Source organism: Balaenoptera acutorostrata, chromosome 14, assembly GCF_949987535.1.
Source record: "Balaenoptera acutorostrata chromosome 14, mBalAcu1.1, whole genome shotgun sequence".
Taxonomy (NCBI): domain Eukaryota; kingdom Metazoa; phylum Chordata; class Mammalia; order Artiodactyla; family Balaenopteridae; genus Balaenoptera; species Balaenoptera acutorostrata.
Genome location: NC_080077.1, coordinates 28,779,050 through 28,801,301, shown reverse-complemented (window position 1 = coordinate 28,801,301; position 22,252 = coordinate 28,779,050). Strand labels below are relative to the sequence as shown.

At 39.7% G+C, this 22,252-nt stretch overlaps 1 protein-coding gene across 8 annotated transcripts in view; it reads right to left on the bottom strand.

Moving 5' to 3' along the window:
• The window catches only part of AHI1 (Abelson helper integration site 1), a 210,286-nt gene that overhangs the window by 39,142 nt on the left and 148,892 nt on the right, over window positions 1-22,252 (bottom strand). For 7 of the 8 annotated variants that reach the window (XR_451825.2, XM_057527846.1, XM_057527848.1 and 4 more), the window contains 2 exons: window positions 17,580-17,742; window positions 14,099-14,199 (listed from right to left, as the gene is read on the bottom strand). Coding sequence is in view for 7 of the 8 variants with exons in the window: in XM_057527846.1 (XP_057383829.1) it covers window positions 14,099-14,199; window positions 17,580-17,742 (264 nt within the window). In the remaining variant the exon portion in view is untranslated. Of the gene's footprint in view, window positions 1-14,098; window positions 14,200-17,579; window positions 17,743-22,252 lie in introns of those variants that run through there. The other variant, XM_057527852.1, reaches the window with a different exon arrangement.

Here is a 22,252-nt window from a genome sequence, read left to right as displayed (position 1 = left end):
GAGGGAAGAGATATGGGGACATATGTATATGTATAACTGATTCACTTTGTTATAAAGCAGAAACTAACACACCATTGTAAAGCAATTACACTCCAATAAAGATGTTAAAAAAAAAAAAAAAAGCAAACAAAATACAGGGCTTCCCTGGTGGCGCAGTGGTTGAGAGTCTGCCTGCCGGTGCAGGGGACACGAGTTCGAGCCCTGGTCTGGGAAGATCCCACGTGCCACGGAGCAACTGGGCCCGTGAACCACAATTACTGAGCCTGCACGTCTGGAGCCTGTGCTCCTCAACAAGAGTGGCCGCGATAGTGAGAGGCCTGCACACCGCGATGAAGAGTGGCCCCCGCTTGCTGCAAGTGGAAGAAGCCCTCGCACAGAAATGAGGACCCAAGAGAGCCAAAAATAAATAAATAATTAATTAAAGGTGTTTTTAAAAAAAAAATACAATAAAACATGAAATTTTATTTCATAACTTAGATATTTGGGCATATAATTACTTTCATGATCAGTTTAAGTCATATAGTCTTCCATGTTTTATGTCTCTACAATAAAAAACCAAATCAAACTAAATCAACCAAAAAAAAAATGTGACCCATATACTAAGATTGTTCATATGGAAAAATTCAATTTGAAATGTAATTTAGACCTATGCCTGCCAGTGAGTTTAAGGACAGGGCAGTATGCAGCCTTCATGGTCTTGGGCCAGGCATGTTTTCTCCTGTGATCTTGGGAACGATATTGCTTTTCCAGTCAGTGACTCTGCAAGCAGGCAGGCATGGTCAAGACATTTTCTCACAAGGGAGATGCCAACCTCTGGAGGTCGATCAAACATTGTCTCTCCTTCGTGTGAGATACAGCAGTGGGTAAGAGGCTGCTGCTTAAACACACCCACAGTAACAGGGAAGCAGAAATAGGGGTAAAAGAAAGAAAAGACTCAGCAAGTACAAAAAAGTTTAGTAAAAGAGTGATAAAAGCAAACCTGTTCCAGTATGTTCAGAGATCTTTCATTGTGCACATGGTTTATGAGGATAAAAGAGACATTCAAATAAAAAAAGATTCTTCCTTTTTTATGTCAACTGAAGGAGGACCATGTTAAAATCAGGGACCATTATGACCACATTATTGGGATTGCTAAGTAATAATAATAATAACATTAGCATACCGTTAATTTTCCATGGTCTATGTGAAGATTAGCATACAGCTAAGTTTCTTAAGCAAAGGAAATAAATGGTAGTCAGGAGATATCTAAATCTGATTAAGAGACATTTTAATCATATTCATCACATTGAGCCTCACATAGCTGGATACATCTCTACATGAAGCTGTTGTTTTTAAGTAGGGTCACTCCAACACCACTACTTATATACGTGCATGTAATGGGAAAATGAAAGCAAAGTTTCCTTAACAAGATCTTAACATAAGAATTGTAATTTAAGGAAAGACACACATCTTCATATGGGTATAAAATATTATATATATTTCTATTAAAATAGAGCAGTAGTTCTCAACTGTGGGGCGTGGGTGGGGTTCTTTTGGCCCCCAGGGGAAATTTGGCAATGTCTGGAAGACATTTTTGATTGTCACAACCGGAGAGGGTTAGTGCTTCTGGCGTTTAGTGGGTAGAAGCCTGGGAGGCTGCTAAACATCCTACAATACACAACATATTCCCCCTCAACAAAGAATTATCAAGCCCCAAATGCCAATAGTGCCAAGTCTGAGAAACCCTGGAGTGCCTGACAAAACAAGAGGACAGCAGAGTTAGGGTATCAGAGAACTTATGAAGAAAGGTCATGCTGATTGTCAAGTCAGAAGACAGGGGGACTGATAACAATTAATTCTGCCACTACCTAAAGGGCAATTTATGACTAGGAATGACTGGTGGGAAGCTTTCCCAATAACATGTTTCACATTTTAGGTTTGTAATAGATCATAAGAGGGATGTTACTGATATTTAGGTTAACTTTTGCAAATATCATCATGGAGAGCAAACACTGCATTATTCTATCAAACGGCCCTTAAAGCCACTGTTGGAGAGAGTATGGGCCAAGGGGAACGTTGGTTTGACCCTGTACAGCATCACTTATTTTATACTTTCACGTATCTCATCGTTCAAGATTAGAATCCAACCTTGCCTTCTCAGAGTCATGAAGGAGTCCTACAAATACTTATCAATGGTTTATTGAAACAATTATCAAGTCTTTATTGAGAATTTATATTATTCTCTAAACTAAGTTTTCATGGAAGATTTGTGTAAGAAAATGAGACGTGATGGAGGATGGGCTCAGAGACTCAAACCAGCTGAATAATCAGAGGGTTGCTAAACTGGAAAACAACTTTGCCCTTATGTTATTCTGTACAAATCTTAAGTAATGCGAGTTAGGAAGACATCAAGAAAATGAAACATTCCCCAAACCTAGTTTTGGGGTAGAGACTATGGGGGGATTATCTCACAGTCCCTTTATTTCAGAACCACTGGCAATGATCGAGGTCCTGCTCCCAGGAGAGATAAAGTGAGAAGACAAGCAGTTTGTGGGGTCTCACTCTGTTGAGGGTGAGAGGGTCCTGGAAACATGGAGGGGAATTGCCCAAAGTAGCAAGAAATGTAGCTGCGGGGGAAGAGACAAAGCACAGGCTGAGGTACACTCGGCATGGACAATGGCTGAGGCAACGGTGTAAGAGCAGAATGAGTAGTAAAACTCGTTACCAGACCTTTGATAGAGTCAAAACCTTATGGGTTCTTTGCAGGGCAGGAGAGATTCTGGAGGCTTTTAGAGTTCCTCCGTGTAGAATGTTTAGGGACTTTACTGTTGGGAGTGGAATCTGTGCGTGTGAGGTGACTCACACTGGCTTTGCTGTCGTATCATCGGGGTCCCACTCATTCTCTAGACTAAAAGATAGTTTTCAAATGTAAATAATGTTTTTTTTTTGAAATTAGCATGTTTCCTCAAAATATTTATAAATTACTGAGCCAAATTATGGAGAAAAAAGAAATATGTATCAGTGTCGTCTGCACTGAGGGACACCAATAAGCACTTTAGCTTTAATTTACTTGTAAGTTAAAATATTGCCTTAGTTCTCTTCAGATAAAGAAAGAAAACTTCACATATTCCTGGAATTTTAAAGTGAATCCAAGCATATATTAATTTTTATCTACTTAACATAACAAATTAGAGATCAAATCAACTGTATTTTCTTTGATAAATGAATTACTAAAGTAAAAAATATATAAATTGATATTATTCTTTAGCATTAGGAAGAAGGCAATAATAATTATGATTGTATTCAATGATTTAGTGCACATGAACTTTTTAGGTAGTTGGAAAATCTGCTACCACTGTCTATTATAAATTTGCTGTTGGACTTTAACACAGTAATAAAATCATATAATTCCTACGGTTAGGAATAATTCAGATGCACTCCTGGTACATGGAGAAGTAAATGGGAAAAATTTTTTTCTATATGAAGTGATTTTTGAAAATAGTGATATATAGCACAATTAATCCAGGCTTCAATAAACTGTCTACTTTTGGGATGAAGAGGGTAAATAAAAATTAGATGTTTTTTAGAATAAGGCAGACACATGCACACTGAAGGCAACTTATTCACTGCCTACTGTCTTCCTGATAGGTTGACAGAATTATCAATGTAAAATTTTGTGTGCATGTGTTTGGCTGGAAGAGGAACTACAATGGAGTTATCTGATGCTTTGGGGTTCTCTGTTCTTGTTTTGGACTAGACAAGAAAACAGCTGTTTCTGAATACAACTGGAGTATGCAGTTTAGTTAGGAAGCCAGCTCTTTTGAATTAACCCAGCCTGCTCTTACTGACTTTATATGCTGAGCAAAATACTGAAAATAACTAAAACACTTTTCTCAAATGAAGAGGTGAGCTATAATGGATATTTTAATAATTATCTTGGAATAGAAAAACTAATAACTATTATTCATTTAATGAGTTTTTAGAGAAAGACATAAATAAAACATCACAGTTAATTTCTTCACATTCACAGAAATAATCTAACATTCTTGTGCGTAATTATTACTATACACCTGGCATTTATACAAAAACATAATTGGTTGTGTTAACACTGAAAAATTTACTGAAGGTAGAAAGTACTCTTCTACCATGGGCTTCATTTTTTTAGAAATTAAAAAAAGAAGAAAACCAAGCATTTTCAGAAATTTTAAAAAAACCTGGGCATTTTAGGTATTAAGAAAAAGACAATAGGGCATTTCAGTACCTTGAAACTATGAAAAGAATAGAATTGTCTGTGCTAATAAGAACAGATATCCAACATATACAAAAATAAACTGAGGGGCTTCCCTGGTGGCGCAGTGGTTGAGAATCTGCCTGCTAATGCAGGAGACACGGGTTCGAGCCCTGGTCTGGGAAGATCCCACATGCCACGGAGCAGCTGGGCCCGTGAGCCACAGCTGCTGAGCCTGCGCGTCTGGAGCCTGTGCCCCGCAACGGGAGGGGCCGCGATAGTGAAAGGCCCGCGCACCGCGATGAAGAGCGGTCCCCGCACCGCGATGAAGAGTGGCCCCCACTTGCCGCAACTAGAGAAAGCCCTCGCACGAACCGAAGACCCAGCACAGCCAAAAATAAATAAATAAATAAATAAATAAAATTTAAAAACAAAACAAAAAAAAAAAACATTCCTGGCTTAACCATGTCTCCTATAGACCACTTTAACCTATACCTGTACTGTCCATCACTTTAATACACACTGGCATTTTTAAAAAAAAAAAAAAAAAAAAAAAAAAAAAATAAACTGATAATGAATTAAAGACTTAAAGGTAAGCCTTGAAACCATAAAAGGCCTGGAAGAGAACACAGGCAGTAAACACTTTGACATGGGTCTTAGCAATATTTTTTGGATCTGTCTTCTCAGGCAACAAAAACAATAATTAACAAATGGTACTACATCTCACTAAAAAGCTTTTGCACAGTGAAGGAAACCATTAACAAAATGAAAAGGCAACCTACTGAAAGGGAGTAGATAATTTGCAAGTGATATATCTGATAGGGGTTAATATTCAAAATAATGCATGCAGCTTAATATCTAACAAACAATCCAACTGAAAAATGGGCAGAGGATCTGCACAGACATATTTTCAAAGAAAACATACAGATGGCCAACAGGTACATGAAAAGATACTCAACATCAGTAATCATCAGGAAAATGCAAATCAAAATCATAATGAGATATCACCTCACACCTGTCAGAATGGCTATCCTCAAAAAGACCAAAAATAACAAGCGTTGGCAAGGATGTGGAGAAAAGGGAACCTTTATGCACTGTTGGTGGGAATGTAAATTTGTACAGCCACTGTGGAAAACCAGTATGGAGATTCCTTAAAAAATTAAAAATAGAACTACCATATAATGCAGCAATTCCACTTTTGGGTATTTACCCAAAGAAAACACAAATTCGAAAAGACGTATGCACCCCTATGTTCACTGCAGCGTTATTTACAATAGCCAAGATACGAAGCAAGCTAAGCGTCCATTGATAGATGAATGGTTAAAGATGATGTGGTATATATATACAATGGACTATTACCCAGCCATAAAAAAAACAAATGTTGCCATTTGTGAAAACATGGATGGATCTAGAGGGTATTATGCTAAGTGAAATAAGTCAGACAGAGAAAGAGAAATACCCTATGATTTCATTTACATGTGGAATCTAAAAAACAAATGAACAAACAAAACGAACCAAAAACAGACTCATAGATACAGAGAACAAACTGGTGATTGCCAGTGGGGAGGGGAATGAGGGATTAGGCGAAATAGGTGAAGGGGATTAAGAGGTACAAACTTCCAGTTTTGAAATAAATAAATTACAGGGATGTAATATACAGCATAAGAAATACAGTCAACAACACTGTAATAATTTTGTATAGTGACAGATGGTTACTAGATTTACTGTGGTGATCATAATGTATTTAAATGCTGAATCACTATGTTGCACACCTGAAACTAATATTGTATGTCAACTATACTTCAAAAGATTAAAAAAAGATGTCCAAGATATATTGGCGAAATAAAAATATTAAGTATGATCACAGTTTCATCAAAACAAAGAACAGACATGAATAGACATGTATGTATACATATGCAGACAACATTTTTAACAGGATATGCAAGAAACAGAGTAAACATGAATATTAGCAGGACAGAGGAGTTTTATTTTTCATTTATACTATTCTTTATTGTTTGGATTTTTAAAACTATGAGTTTTAAAATATATAAAAGTAATATAAAAGTATATAAAATATAAAAAAGTATAATATATAAAAGTAATATAAAAGTATATTACTTTTACCTAGAGAAATGGAAATAAAAACAAAAATAAACAAGTGGGACCTAATGAAACTTAAAAGCTTTTGCACAGCAAAGGACACCATAAACAAGATGAAAAGACAACCCTCAGAATGGGAGAAAATATTTGCAAATGAAGCAACTGACAAAGGATTAATCTTCAAAATTTACAAGCAGCTCATGCAGCTCAATATCAAAAAACCAACAACCCAATCCGAAAATGGGCAGAAGACCTAAACAGACATTTCTCCAAAGAAGATATACAGATTGCCAACAAACACATGAAAGAATGGTCAACATCATTAATCATTAGAGAAATGCAAATCAAAACTACAATGAGGTATCACCTCACACCAGTTAGAATGGCCATCATCAAAAAATCTACAAACAATAAATGCTGGAGAGGGTGTGGAGAAAAGGGAACCCTCTTGCACTGTTGGTGGGAATGTAAATTGAAACAGCCACTATGGAGAACAGTATGGAGGTTCCTTAAAAAACTAAAAATAGGACTACCATATGACCCCGCAATCCCAGTACTGGGCACATACCCTGAGAAAACCATAATTCAAAAAGAGTCATGCACCACAATGTTCATTGCAGCTCTATTTACAATAGCCAGGACATGGAAGCAACCTAAGTGTCCATCGACAGATGAATGGATAAAGAAGATGTGGCACATATATACAATGGAATATTACTCAGCCATAAAAAGAAACGAAATTGAGTGATCTGTAGTGAGGTGGATGGACCTAGAGTCTGTCATACAGAGTGAAGTACGTCAGAAAGAGAAAAACAAATACCGTATGCTAACCCATATATATGGAATCTAAAAAAAAAAAGGTTCTGAAGAACCTAGGGGCAGGGCAGGAATAAAGACGCAGACGTAGAGAATGGACTTGAGGACACAGGAGGGGGAAGGGGAAGCTGGGACGAAGTGAGAGAGTGGCATGGACATATATACACTACCAAATGTAAAATAGATAGCTAGTGGGAAGCAGCAGCATAGCACAGGGAGATCAGCTTGGTGCTTTGTGACCACCTACAGGGGTGGGATAGGGACGGTGGGAGGGAGACGCAAGAGGGAGGGGATATGGGGATATATGTAAATGTATAGCTGATTCACTTTGTTACAAAGCAGAAACTAACACACCATTGTAAAGCAATTATACTCCAATGAAGGGAAAAAAAAGTATATTACTTTTATAGTATAAATCCTCAAATTAATTAAAATTTTTATACAAGGAACTTTAATGACCATTTTCCTCCCCAAATAGATGAATGCTACAGATTAATGCTTAGGCTATCAAAAATAAAGAGCCTAAAAAAGAAATGGTCCACGATACAAACACAAATAAACTAAGACTGTCAGCACTTCTTTTTTCCCAAACCTTCTGAGTTTCTTTCCTCCCTGATAGCAGCAATATTCTTCCTTTTATGAGATGCAAATTTACAGCACACTGTGATAAAAATGTTCTGGAATGAGCTTGAGGAAAACGTTCTCCTATACCCTTGGGGTACAGGTTAATTTGTCTGGGGAATTGTCTAGCCAATTGTGGAGAGTAACGAACAAGGCCCGTCCCCTCCTCTTGCAGTGGAGAAGCCAAATGCTGCCATCACCCGCTAACACTTCAATGACCCAGACGAAATGTTAGAAGGTACCTGGTACATTTAGCCACAGAACAGGTGTGTCCCACTTGGAAGGACTTAGAAGATTCAGCAGCTGCCAAAAGGTATAATTTTACTTCTTATTCTATAGTTTGAATAGGAATAATTTAAAAAAGAAAAAAAAAAACTGCTGAGGAGGTTTCTTTCCTTTTTTCCTTAAGAAGTATAGACAATACAATTCTAAAGACTTCCACGTGAAGAAAGGGTACAATGAAACAAACATAAAACACGGACGTAAAAAAGCAAAACGTGGCTGGCTGTGCAGGTAACAGCTGTCTGCCTGTGCCGCTGACTAGGTGGTAGAGGAAAAAGGGTACCAGCCTGAGAGCATGGAGGCCGAGCTCCAACCAGGAGGGTCATTCTGAACAAACCCCTTATAACCTTCCTGGATCTACCTTGATTTCCTCATCTACAAAGTGAAGGAGTTGACTAGAATCACCAGTGTTGATCTCTAAGGTTCCTTCCATGTCATCACTTCTATAATTCTACGAACTTAGGACCCACCCCTCCCACGCCCCAATTCTAGTCACTTATCACAGATCACTTTTCATGCCCTTCTTTTTAAAAAAAAAAAAAAAACTTATATATGATAATAAAAATAAAACTTGCACATGAAATTAAACATCTGATAGAATTTGTGGTAGGTTTATAAGGCAGGATCTTGATAAAAATCAAACCATAACATATTCTGATAAAGAAACTAAACTGAAGAAATACAACTATGCCAGGTGCTAAGGAAGCCCAGTTACACATTTCTCAAGGGCTGGCTGTTTGTGTCATGACTCACAGTGTACCCAAGGCATTTTGCTTACCTGGGATGACATTAACGTTTCCCAGGGACTTCTTACCTACGTGTAGGTCATTCTTTACGCTTTCTCCCACAGGGAAATAAAACACTGTCTAACTATACATGAGGTACATTCCACATGTAAAGATAAATACATATATGTAAGATTCTATTTTAACACATGGATTCAGATAAAGCAGATCAAATCATGTTCAACAAAAGAAATCCTTGCATCTTAAACCTTAAAGCCTTATTCGAGCTCCATCTTCTCCATGAGAACTTTTCTACTTCCTTCCCTAAATGTATTCTTATCCTCTGCAACTTCCTTGCTTTACCTATTTTATGTTTTTAAATGTTTTACTTGCATATCTACAAGTTCTTTGAGATCTATTAGAATTAGCATTTGGGCAGCAGTGGGATAGCCTGAAGCAGACCTCAAGGGTCAAGTTGGATATCTGAAGAATTGTCTGTTGGGATATGAATATAAAGGTCTATTTCAAGCATGGAGATCAGTCTGTGAGAAGAAAAGGCACAGAGAATTAAAAAATCGATTACAGTCTAAACTAAGACTATGATGCAGCGAGTTCTGCTAAGCAGAGCAGTGGCACAGGCAGTGAGAACTGGGGAGTCTTGGAAGCAGGTAAGAGGTTTCCATCCATAGGAGCACAGGCGTGTCAGGAAGAGGCAGCCAGAAAGACACTGACAGAGTTCCTTATATCTCCTTTGGCTGTGGCAGAATTAGCTCAAGGCTGTTAGACAGGGACATACAAAGGTGGGGGGTAGGTAACCCTAATTTCAAAGGTCAGCATGATGCAGAGTTGGGAATACCAGTAAGCCAGTAAGCCACTACAAGTAAAGGTTGTGTCTTGCATAGCATCTCACACAGTTCCTGACATAGACTACGAATCTTGTTAGCTGTCACAATGACTCTATGCCGATGTTATAAATGCTTTCATTGCATTATATGCCTTTAGGTTAGATTTATATTCGCATCTTCCTAAATTCTGAAATCTGGTGAATTCCAAACAATGGATACTATTACACATGGGACATCTGCCCACAGCGAAATTTCATGCCGGTCCTTTCAACTGTATCCGTTGTAGTCCCATACTGTTGCAGGCAGCCATCACCATAAATCCTTGCTGGATCTGAAACTGGAGTTTACCAAGAATTGTTTTTGTTTCAGTTCTTTGCAGCATAAACTGCTCATTCACACGTAACCCAACCGTGAACCACGGGGGCTGGAATTAATACTGGCCTCCTCTTAGCTCTCCGCTGCTGATTTTAGGCTGTTGTACTTTAACAGTGCTCCTCCTTAGGTGCCTTGACGTTGGCTGTAACACCCTCTATTTATCTTTGCAGCTGTTACCTTTGGACCTTGTGGTCACTCTAACACACAATGGTTCTCAATGCCGGCTGTACATTACAATCACCTGGAAAGCTTTTGCAATCTACCCATGCCAAGGTCCCATTCCAGCCCACTTAAATCAATTTGTGGGTGTGGAGACAGGCATTTATTTATTTATTTTTAAAAATTTCTCATGTGACTTCAAGGTGAAGCCAAGGTTGAGACATCTGCTCTAACACAAGAATTAAGAACTTCAGCTCCTGGTTCACCTGTGTCCTCTTCATCCCAACTCTTGCAAACATCCTCGAATTTTAATGTCCAAGAGAACAACCTGCCCGATACTCTGGGTCCCAATTCCTTGACAAGCTCAATTCTAATAACACGTCCTTTGATTTCACTCCAGCTCTTATACACAACTCTGTGGATTTACCATAACTTTGGGCTGCTTGACATCTGATACATAATATTAAATAAGCGAAAGAATTTCTGGTTTTACAGAAATTTTTTTTTTTTTTTGGAACCAAGCAAATAAACCACTTTATTTTCAGCTAGTGGGAGAAAAACCTGGAATTACAGGAGAGCTCCCATTGCAGCAGTTCACACCGTCGTGAAAAGTTGGCTTACAAAGTCCTTTAATGAGTTCCTGCCTTCTTGATCTGCATAGTACATTGGTATCTTCTCCACAGATGGGAAGGTAATCATGGCTCCTCTTCTCCAAAAAATTAGGTTTAAGTTAATGGTATGACTTAAGGAGCTCAAGCCCGTCTAGCTTTATCTGGCTTTACAGGCCGGAGCTCCAATTTGTTAACTGCTTTCCTGTTTGACACTTTCCTGCTGCCACTGGGGCGTGGGTGGCTTGCTGCAGCCTTGCAGAGAACCCTGCTTTCTAAGTCTGCCGGTCTTCTCCCGATTGCACGTCCTTTCCGGTCCGGGTGACCCTCCATGGTGTGTCACTCCAGTGACTGTCTGACCAGTGCTACTGAGCCTCTCATCCTCTTCTTCCCCATCACCACCCCCCTCAACAGCTCCAGTTATGCATCCGACTAAATCTGCCTTCTCCACTGCTAGGCCCTAGATGCTAAGCGCTACTGAGGAAAAACCCAACTGCACATTCAATCCAGGATGACGTCACCTGGATTTTTATGGCATCCAAATAGCAGCTCCCAGAACTACTCAGGAATCTCCTTATATGTCCCCCATGAGCCCCTGCTCCTGCTGTCCTTACAGGTATTCTAACAGTCACTACTCTTCTTCCTATCTCACTCCTATGACCCTCACATTTGAAGTGGACCTTCCTTTCAGTTTTGGAGAACATGAAGATATCCTCAATTTCGAGACTTCCACGCTATCAACTTACCTGCATCCTCTTCCACATTTACCTGTCTCGGCGGGGGGGTGAGGCTCTATGCTCAACACAGCCAGACAATCCAGTCCTTCGCTGAGGGGGCTGTCCTGGGCATTCTAGGATGTTTAGCAACATCTGTGACCTCTACCCATTAGATGCCAGTAGTACCCCTCTCCTTGCAGATATTTGCAAAAATTTCTCCAGGCATTGTCAAATGTCTCCTGCGCGACAAAGTCACCCTCAGTGGAGAACCACTGCTCTAAGCCAAGACTAATCTATCAACCTGTCTTCCCAATAAAAACCTCCTGCTTTCTCTAAGATCCATGTGTGCTTTCTTTATCTACCTTCAACCTGAACCTGTCCTACTGGCTTTGACTCCTTAGGGTATCATTTTATGTCATTCCAATATTTAAAAAGTCATTCCCGGAACCAGGTCTCCCTCCAGCCACTGCTTGACTTTTTTTTTTTTTTTTTCCTTCAAGTGAAGAGGCTCTGGGAATGACTTCCACGAGTTCACTTGCTGAGGCCCATTCTACTCTTCGATCCTTCTCATACTAGTATGAATCCATGACACTAGTGCAAAGTGCCAGGATCCTCCTGATGACCACATGCTGAGACCCTAACTAACTGCCTGTTTCTGACACTCCTGACTGTACCCTCTTTGAACCTCTATTTTCCCCTGGCTTCCAGGCCACTTCTTTCTTTCCCCTTTGATTACTCTTTCTTAATCTTCTTCCCTTCACCTGACTGTCCCTTAGATATTGAATACCAGTAAGTGTTCAACTGGGATTCTGTCCTTGGCCGCCTCCTCTCAGAACTCTTTCTCCTGTGCTATCTCCTTCATTACAAGCTTCAACTTTCCTGATATAATACAATGGATACATTAGCTCCTCCCATTTTATTCTGAAGCCCTATGTTCTCTCAAATTCCAATCCTGAATTTCTGGCCCCCTAGTGAATATTTCTACCTGGGAGCCCTACAGACACCACTAACAAATCAAGATATCTAAAACAACTTATCACATCCTCCTCCCACCATTCCCTGTCTCTATCTCCCCAAATCTTCCTTGCTCTTTTATTATTTCTGTGGTACCATATCCATGCAGTTGTATAATAAAGTCAGGGCCCTTAGCACAAGCCTAGATTCCAACTTCACTAATCGCATACAATCAATCACAAAATCCTGTCAATTTTACCTTATGACCCCTATCCTCCACATCTGCACTAGTTCAGGCTTTTGTATTTTATTTCAATGGATTCCTAACCAATTTCCCTGCCCCAGGTCTCAGCTACCTCTAACTCAACCACTGTGCTACCACTAGAATGGTATTTTCATCCTGTAAATCTGTACATGTCACTCCCCAGGTTACCATCTCCAGGGATGCCCTCTCGCTGAAGGCTACAGTCTAAGCATCTGAGCAGAGCACACTAGGCCTGGGTCCCGTATTTCTCTTATCCTTCTTTCCATCAGACCCCATGCTCCCCAAACACAACCATCCTATACCACACCTTACTCAAGTTATTCCCTTTGCTAGAATGTTTTTTCCTATGATCATTTACCTAACACATACTTTTTCATCCTATAAGCCTCAGCTCAAGCCTGATCTCCTCTGGGAACTCTTCCTGGACTCCCCAGGGAAGATTTAGAGTGTTTCTTCCTGTGTGTGTCCAAAGCATCATGCACAGATCTTCATGACAGTTCCTACCATAGTCTGCTGGAATCACCTGCTTGTAGGAGTCTCACCTACCAGACTGTAGGCTCCTCAAGGGCAGGTGCATTGACTACTCAGTCTTGTTTCAGTGAGGACTAATAGTGTGCTTAGCATGGAAGTAAGCACTCAACAAATACAGAATGAATGGCAGGATGATACATGACAGGTTCAACTGTCAAAAAACTCTATCACGACATGGTATTTGTTAAAATATATATATATATACACATACATGCCTGCTAGTTCATGGAGTCAAAAAGAACTGAAGTTATTCAGTCTAAGGCAAGAGCTAATGTCACATAATAAAATAAGTTAAATAAGGTAGTATATATGGTGGTACAGTGCTTATAAACTTTTCTACCAAAGCACTACCAACATCAGAATTCTGCCTGATATCCTTGAGGGAACTGATGGCACAGGGTGAAAAAACATGACATTTCTCTGGCTAATAATAGATCCGTATTTATTTTAACCTGAAAGCATTTAAAATTCCTAGCAAGTAAGAGGAATGATCCAGGAAGATAGGACATCTTTAGTCTATGAGCCCCAGTCATTGTTAGCATAAATGTGGACCCCTCCGGTGGGGCTGAGGACAGTGTCAGTATCACAGTTACAGAAATGTGGAGAGTGGAAATAGTGTCACACTTAAAGTCACAAGTTCTACTTTGGGTTCTCGTCCCATCACTTGGGCTGTGACTTGGGGTTTATTTTAATCTCTCTGAGCCTCCTCAGTTTCCTTATCTGGAAAATGGCTATAATAATATTTGCCTTATATATTTCAAAATGTTTGTGCCAACATTAGAAGAAATAATAATGTAAACAATGAAGGATATAAACATGAAAAATAAAGTAATATTTCATCCAGAGAGAGTGAAAATCAAAGTACATGGAATACACAGTCTTGCAAACATTTACCTTTTGTGGAGCTGAAAAAGCTTTTTCCATTTTGGCTTTTTCCTTAGGGGTTAAAGGAGGGGATCGCTCCTTTACCTCTGGAGGCTGTTCTCGATAGAGTGCTGGAATTGAACAAAGAATTCACGCAATCAAATCGAGGGGCACCGTTCCACGGGGCAAATCAGCAATGGGGGGCAGACAGGAAACTAAACACACTGATATTCACACTTCCTTGGTGTAACAATGAGCTACCCAGAACTTATTGTTAAGGCGGTTTGTAGTCTTACACATTCCTTATCCAAAGAACACAACTTATGATTGGCAAGTTTTGATCAGCAGGATTTCAGAAATGCAGAAAGTGTCATTTTCACTTACTATGTATGTGGTCATGCAGATGCTTATTTTATCTTAATACACATGTACCAAGAACCTGCTATATGCAGGGTCATCAGCTAGGTACCGCTGGAGGAGATACAAAGATGACCAAAGACAGTCTTTGCTCTCAAGGAGCTTACAATCTGGCCAGAGACAGATATGTTCACAATTAACTGTAATATAAAACAGACTGTGATATTATTCTGAAGGGAGATAATAACAAAGACAAGTTCTGATGTGGGGATAGCAAATGCTTAACGGAAAAAGTGGTAGGTGTGTCAGACTGAAAAATAGGGAGGATTTTGCCAGGCGGAGGTGTGGATAAAGGAGAATTTGTGAAGATGGTACGAAACAAGTAAGCACAGGGCTGGGACTATACATGACACAGGATCCACTCAGTGTTGGATCTAAGACGCTTACAAGATTATAATCTATATAATCTTAATCTACTTAATCTACACGTGGTGTTGAATCTAAAAAGTTATGTGGGAATTTTAAAGGGCTAAAAAGGAAATCTGTTTTGGTTAAATGACTTGGGCAACTCTGAATTGAGAAAAAGTGATAAAATACACCTGATCAAAATTCTAAAATTATGAGCTACATTAATGGGCTTTGTGTGTGGGTGCATTTTATCATTGGGTTTCTTTATCTCTTACTGGAAATGTTAGATGTGATTAAGGAAATTGATCAACTTTTCCTTTCCAGTGGCTTAAGATACAAAGGGAATGTCCTTTGTGATAACAGGGTACCAATGTCTTCTATTGTGTCATTCTCTTAAAGGACATGGCTTGCAATTGAACAGTTGATAGAGATTATGTATGTATGTATAGTATGTACACACACACACACACACACATACACACACAGTCCCTTAGATCATTTGCTTTGCATATCTGGCTTCAGATAAAGATAAAGGACAATTTCTCCTACTATTTTCAGAGCGGAATATGCTGCTGACAGTCATTTTTTTCTCTAATGTTAAAACTGGGAAGGTGAGTTTTTGTTAAATTCAGGTAAAAAGTAGGATAAAAGGAGAGGAAAAGAAACCCTGATAAACTGAGAATTCGATCGTATTCTCAGGTTTTCTGAAAAATTTTTGTTTGTTCTGGCTTTTGCAAAAGCTTCTTCAACAAGCAGTGACTGATGCCAAAAGAAACCATCAATTACTCTGGGGTACAAGGAGTTATGGCAACTGAAGGATGGCCACCGCCTGAGACACGGAGTTGATTTCTGTACTCGGCCACCAACCATGGTCACTGCAGTATGCTTCAGAAGTCCCACTTTGGTTCTTATGGAAGAAAACCAAATTTTATTGAATCTTTAATCCCCTGTGGAACAAACATCTATAGTCTCTCAATATTTGCAAGCCTAAGAGGTAATTTCTGCAAACTAACTAGATTCTAAAGTTAGCACATAACACCATTTTGCCTGGAAATACACAATCTTTTTATACTGTCAAGTTTCCACTTGTATCTGAAAGAAACAACAGATTGTAACATCTAGTTAAAATGACAGATATACTCCAGAGTGACTAAGACTGTGCAGGCAGCTCTTGATTTAAAAACAGAAGCTACCGCTGCAGAACTCCAGCTGCTGGTCCTGAGAGAAGCCGTCACTGGGAGGGGAGGGAAGCAGCCTGGATATCAGAGATGACCTGGATGTGAGAAGTGCTGAGTTTACGGGAGATGACTGGGAATTAACTTGTCCCCAAATTTCTTCCTTCCACACTGCCTTAACTTCTCTCCAGTCTGCATCCTCCTTTAAACATAAAACTATACCTCAGATAGAGTTTAAGAGCTATTAGTCATTTACCGCTCAGAGAATAAAACCATGGCACAGAGGAAATTAAGAATTTTGTTATGAGAGAGAAAGAAGTGGGTAATTTTCGAGACACTTAGCGCTTTGGAGGGGAGTCTGCTGAAAGCGGCAGATAAGCTGGGGAAGGAACTGCAGTGAGATCTAGAGCTCTTGGGGAGGGAGCCCTGGGAAGGGCCGGGTGCAGACCTGGAAGGTGGCCCAAGAGAAATAATTTTATCTGGGCCTGGCCCAGCATCCAGGATTCATGGAAGAAATTCTTTCTCCTTTTCTTCATCTCTTTTCCCTTCAAAGTTCAGAACTTAGGTTAGAAATCAATCGTATTTTTGTTCAACCATAGTTTGGGTTGAATGGGGTTTCAGAGACTAGCCTGAAAACCAGCTACTACTTATAATAATTACTTTGCAGAAACAAAAGACTTAACAATAAACATTCAAAACGTAGCGTGTTCTCAAGGCTGCCTCTACTATATTTTTAAATCGGAACTATACGCTTTTAGTGTTTCTGGAAGAAAGCTTAGAGATGATGGAGCTCAGCTCCCTCGTTCCATGGGAGGAAACGGAGGCATATCAGTATTAGTTGTCAAGTTAGGATTAGCAGTCAGTTCTCCTGGCCGCTGGGCATCACGCTTTTCCTACCACACACCAAGTTAACGGCTGATGGGAAGCGTTCTTCTGAAGAAGCACTACTATACTCCTCTCTTTTCTTCAGTCTTTGAACTCTTTTATTTTCAAACTCTCTGTGTTAGTTCTATTTTCTCCTCTCAAGGCCTGGAAGCAAATCTACAGCTTTCAGAAACTCAGATTTAGAATTTCTTCTCACGCTCCTTTCTTTTTCCTTTCACAAATGAGGGCTTAATTTACTTGAGAATGGAGCAATCTATTGCAGTTTTCTTTGAGCAGGTACCAGCTAGGCCTGGGGAAACAAGGTAAAAAGAATGGGAGTTGGGAGCTAGAGGTTCTTAGGTGCCTGTCAACTGAGGAGTCTCTGTGGCAAGAGGAGAGGTGACGTCAGTGTGTGAGCATCAGGTGGCGGGGAAAAGGGGCTGAAGAAGGGTGGTAGCTAGACGGGCAGGTCCCCTGGGATGGGAAGCCCATGAAGCAGATATTCCAATCTCAGAATGTAATAGCTTTTGAGTGTACTAATGCCCCCCTCCCCTTTTATTTTTTTGCAGCACGAGAATGAAGAGCAATACCCATCGGTAAATGTATGCAAAAGTAACAAGACAGCAAGTTAAAGCGTAGAAAATGATAAAATCTTGGACTATCAGTTATACCATATTAGTAAACCAGGAAGGGAGCATAAAACTTACTTTCACTAGCCACATGATTAGCTGGAAAATAACCTTCCTGCCCCTTTCCTCTGCTGCCATACCACCAGTCTTCATTATCTTTGAAAAACACTCGGATAATGTCTCCGCGATGGATGGTTAGTTCATCTGATCGATTCGCTGTGTAGTCATAAAGGGCCACTACCTAAGAGAGAGATAAGACCACCACAGCTTTATCACAACTGTACCACAGAGAAAACCCCCAACATTCACTTCCTCTTGCAGAAGAGCAGCTGAAACCAAAGCAGTACTTTGGTGAGTCTGAGGCTGTCTCAAGGTTTGCTAATGGGATCAGGGGCGGTGGGAACACAGCAGGAGAAGCAAGATAAAAGACTGTGGGATTGAGAAATGGTTAAGATCATTCAATACACTAAGATTAGCTTCAAAATAGCAGATGTTAATTTTTTTTAAAGTAAATTACTTGTGAGGCAAATAAAAAAAAGCTCACACATCATTCACTTTCTTAGAATTGTTTCATTCTACCTTTGGTCCCATTCCCTGTGCTAAGCAGATGCATCTGAAAAAAAAAAAATTCTCCAGAACGTCGACACTTTTACAAAAAGGAAAAATTCAATGGAACAACCAGTTTACATAATTTCATTGTGATCACTTGGGTTTATTGTTAATGTCTCTTTTTGAGTTGTATTTCTATACAAATACCATTTTTGGGGTGTTTTATATGAATAATCTAAATCTTCCCCTACCTTTAAAAATACCTTTATAAGCTTATACAAATTTAAGAGGAAAAACCCTTCTATGAGAATCCTCTTTCTCTGTTTTGTTACAGTAGTGACTATATATATTTTTTCTTTTGAAAAACCAAATTCAAAATGAATGGCTGCACAGGAATCTACAAATCCCTTACAGCAGTTACAAGAAGGAAGCAGACCTCAACCCATTTTAGACGTGATGCAGTGTATAAAGTAGGACATAATACATACAGTAAAGAATAAACTCCTTCTACTTTTTTTCCTATGTAAGTGGAATTTGAAAATTTACAGGTTATACAACGACATACGTAATGGAAAATTATCATTGCAGTCCTCTGCATTTAGGCTGAGTACTGATTTATTCACTTAACAAGTATTTACTGAAATCCTAATGTACCTGGTACTGTTAGGGACTGAACGTACAGTGATAAACGGGATAATTTCTAGAAGGGGTACCTTGCTTAGGCTTTGCAGGAGAACGAAGGATAATCAGGAAATAGCCAGCTGAAGAGATGGAAAGTGTGTCTCAGGCAGACTGCACCCCATGTGTGAGAGTCCAGGGAAGAGAAACCCCAAATAGCTCAATATGGTGGGAGCTTGGCATTAGAGGTAAGACTCTAGATAGAAGGTGGGAGAAGCTGAGGCTTCAAGAGTCAGTAGGCGCCAGATCATACACGCTGAAAGGTTCAGACTCAGAATATGGGCAACGGGAAGCAAGGAATTCCATAACAGTTCTCAAAACTCTTTGTGGTGCCTTGAAATTAATTAAAAATCTTTATTAACACATTAACCAGAAGACTTTAATGGATAAATCTGGAATTAACTGCTGCCACTATACAATATAAGGGCAGTAATGATAATTTAATTTAAGTGGTAAAAATACAACTCTTATTGCTCTGCTTAGCACAGCCCCTAGTTTACAACATGCTATGCCGGACGTTGTTTAAAATTTACAAATCTTTTGTAACTCTCAGCATATTGATGCCAACTCACTTATGTAAAAGTGGAACTTTTAACTTTTCCCCTGCATTCTTCCTTCTCCAAACCTCTTCTCCAGTATTCTCCTGCATGGCACTATCACAGAACAGGAAAGCCAATAAAAATGTTCTGAGCGCCTGCCATGTTCTGGGTCCCTTGCTAGTTGCTTATGTGAGTTATCTTACTCAACCTTTGTGACAATCCTGTGAGGGCAGAAATTCTTATTTCAATTTTACAAATGAGAAATTTGATATACAGAGAAATCTAGTAACTTGTCTAAAGTAAACTACTAAGTGGTAGAATCAGGATTTAAACTCGTGTTTATTTTCTTTCTTTTTTTTTTTTTTAAATGAAATACATTTACAGGCCATCTTTACCTAGGATCAAACATGGGAAAGAAGCAGCAGAGAGGAAGGGAGGAGGGACAGGAGATCCTAATCACTCATGAAAGATAAGACACATTTTTGGACAGCAGAACTTGGGCAGCTGGCTGTGCTGAGAAGATTAGCTCCCCTGGGTCACCTGCAGGCCCCACTGCGCCCCTTTCCCGACACCTGAAACCCAGTCCGAGAACCTGCGTGGGGATTTGTTCCCACTGTTCTCCATCCTGGTGTTCCTATAAAAAGAGGAAGAGATACCAGGAGCATACGTGCACAGAGAAAAAGGCCGCTGGAGGACAGAGCGAGAAGGTGATTGTCTGCATGGCAAGGAGGCCTCAGAAGGAACCAACCTGGCCGGATACTTGATCTTGGACTTCCAGCCTCTAGAACTGTGGGCAAACAAACTTCTGTTGTTTAAGTCACCCGGTCTATGGTATTTTGTTACCGCAGATCTGTCAGACCAATACATAATACAGCCTCACAACCTGATGGTGTCAGGTGAATCATGTGTTACCAGCCTCTTACGGTATTACAAATGGGCAATGCCTCATTTGCATCCATCTTAGGTCCTTCCCGGCTTACAGTACTGTGTTCTACACTCTCATAATGCTATCTCCTGATGTAGAAATAATGTCCTGTCACCAAACTCCACAACTACCATCCGTAGGAGGGAGACTACACCCCCCAAAGCAGTCTTGCTTTGTCACCATCACACCATTACTGACATTTAGGCGCAAAACAGCTTCACAATGAGGAGTCAGCGTGTTTCACGTGCCAACAGCCCACAGGTTGGCGGCAGTGGAGCTGTGACCATTCTCTCATCATACTGAAGGCACAGGACAAAATCCACACGGCTCATGAGAATCTGCTGGTATTCCAGTGTGTGTTTTTATCAAAATGTTCTCATCATTTGAAGACCATTACTCTCTTCGGAGCATCACAGTACACACAGTAAACTTTGCTTGTTTTATTTTGGTAGTGGATTTTGCGTAAGTCACGTCTTCCCCGCCTCCAATTAGATTTCATTGTCATCTCGCTGTTTTAGGATAAAGTAAAGCTCCATTGGGAGCTTTATTCCCCAAGTGTTGGAAGACACAGTCCCATGCAGAGGTTTGTTTTGAATTAATACCATTTCTATTTTCCCCTTATTTTGGTAGGTTTTGTCACAGAAAATCTGTTTTGACCATTCTCTTGAGAAGTATCTTCTACAAGGTACCATTCTGTGCACACGGTGTCTGGCACGTAGGTATGACGGAATATCCTCAGTACTATGATCCAAATCTTGAGCTGACAGGGTGGTTATGAAATCTTTCAGTAATCTTTCTTTTTAGACGTAAGTTTAAAAATATGTGTTTATGTGCCCATGTGCACATAATGGTAATGATAGGTCTGGGAAATCAAATGTTCCACAAAATCCACTTGGTCACATTTGACCACTATTCACATATTTGAAACAGAGTTCCTTCCTTTTCTCAAAGCTTGCCGAGTTGCTTGGGCACAGTCATTCATGGTGGAAGTGCCATTGGCAAGCTTTTTTTTTTTTTTGACATAGTTTTCAGTCTTCATAGCAGTGCTTGCCAGATACTATTTCTTGGTTTAAGCAGAGTCTGCCAGGCTGTTATAAGACATTTAGGTGAATTCCTTTTTGCATTATCTTCTGAGAGATTTTTCATTATTACAGTTGTCTCTCTAGAATTCTCAGTGGTTCTTGAAACCATTGTACCAAAGGAACATTAACCACTGCACTGCTCAGCAGCAGATGTTCCTTGCAATGTTATCTGTGATGCAATCCAAAAATCAATATTCATAATGACCCCAAGTCATTCAACAAGCTACGCTGAATAAGTCATACACTTGAGCACTTTCTCCTCCAACACGGCTTCTGCTGGGTCCATAATTGTCGGGGAACTTCTTTGCACCGGCCTGCAGCTAATGAAGCATCTGGATCCCACCCCCTTCCCTCTGCTTCCTACTTGCTTAACTTGATTTAGAACTCTGTCCTCCAGAACAGTGAAAGAATACATTTCTGTTGTTTTAAGCCACACCATGTTTGTGGTAATTTGATATGACAGCCCCAGAAAACTAATACATATGAAGTTTACTTCCGTGAGTACTAGATTTTTTGTATTCCTTTAAAGAGTACTGGATGTTTGTCTGGCATGTAGTTACTTGAGATCAGTTTGACCCTTCCAGGTTTGCTTTTAAGTTGTGTTAGAGCAGATTCAGGAAGACTTTAGGACTCAATAAACTCCACTACTAAGATATGATTCTCCTGATAATTCCCCCTGATGCCCCACATTATTAGGAGGTTTTTCCATTCTGGCTGGCAGGACTGTGAATTATTTCCATTCTGTTGTGTAGGCTACTAATTTCTGATGGTTCTTTCCTTATGGAGTTTTACCCCATGTAGGTGCAGATCAGTACTCAGCCAAAGAGTTATTAAGGGTACTTCTATGGTTATTGGCAGGATTATTACCAATTAATATAAGGTGAAACAAAAAGAAACGTCTTAGTAATTATTTTATTTTATTTTTTGACAGAACTCTTGTTACAGGTATTTAATGCACATTAACTAAAATGTATACAT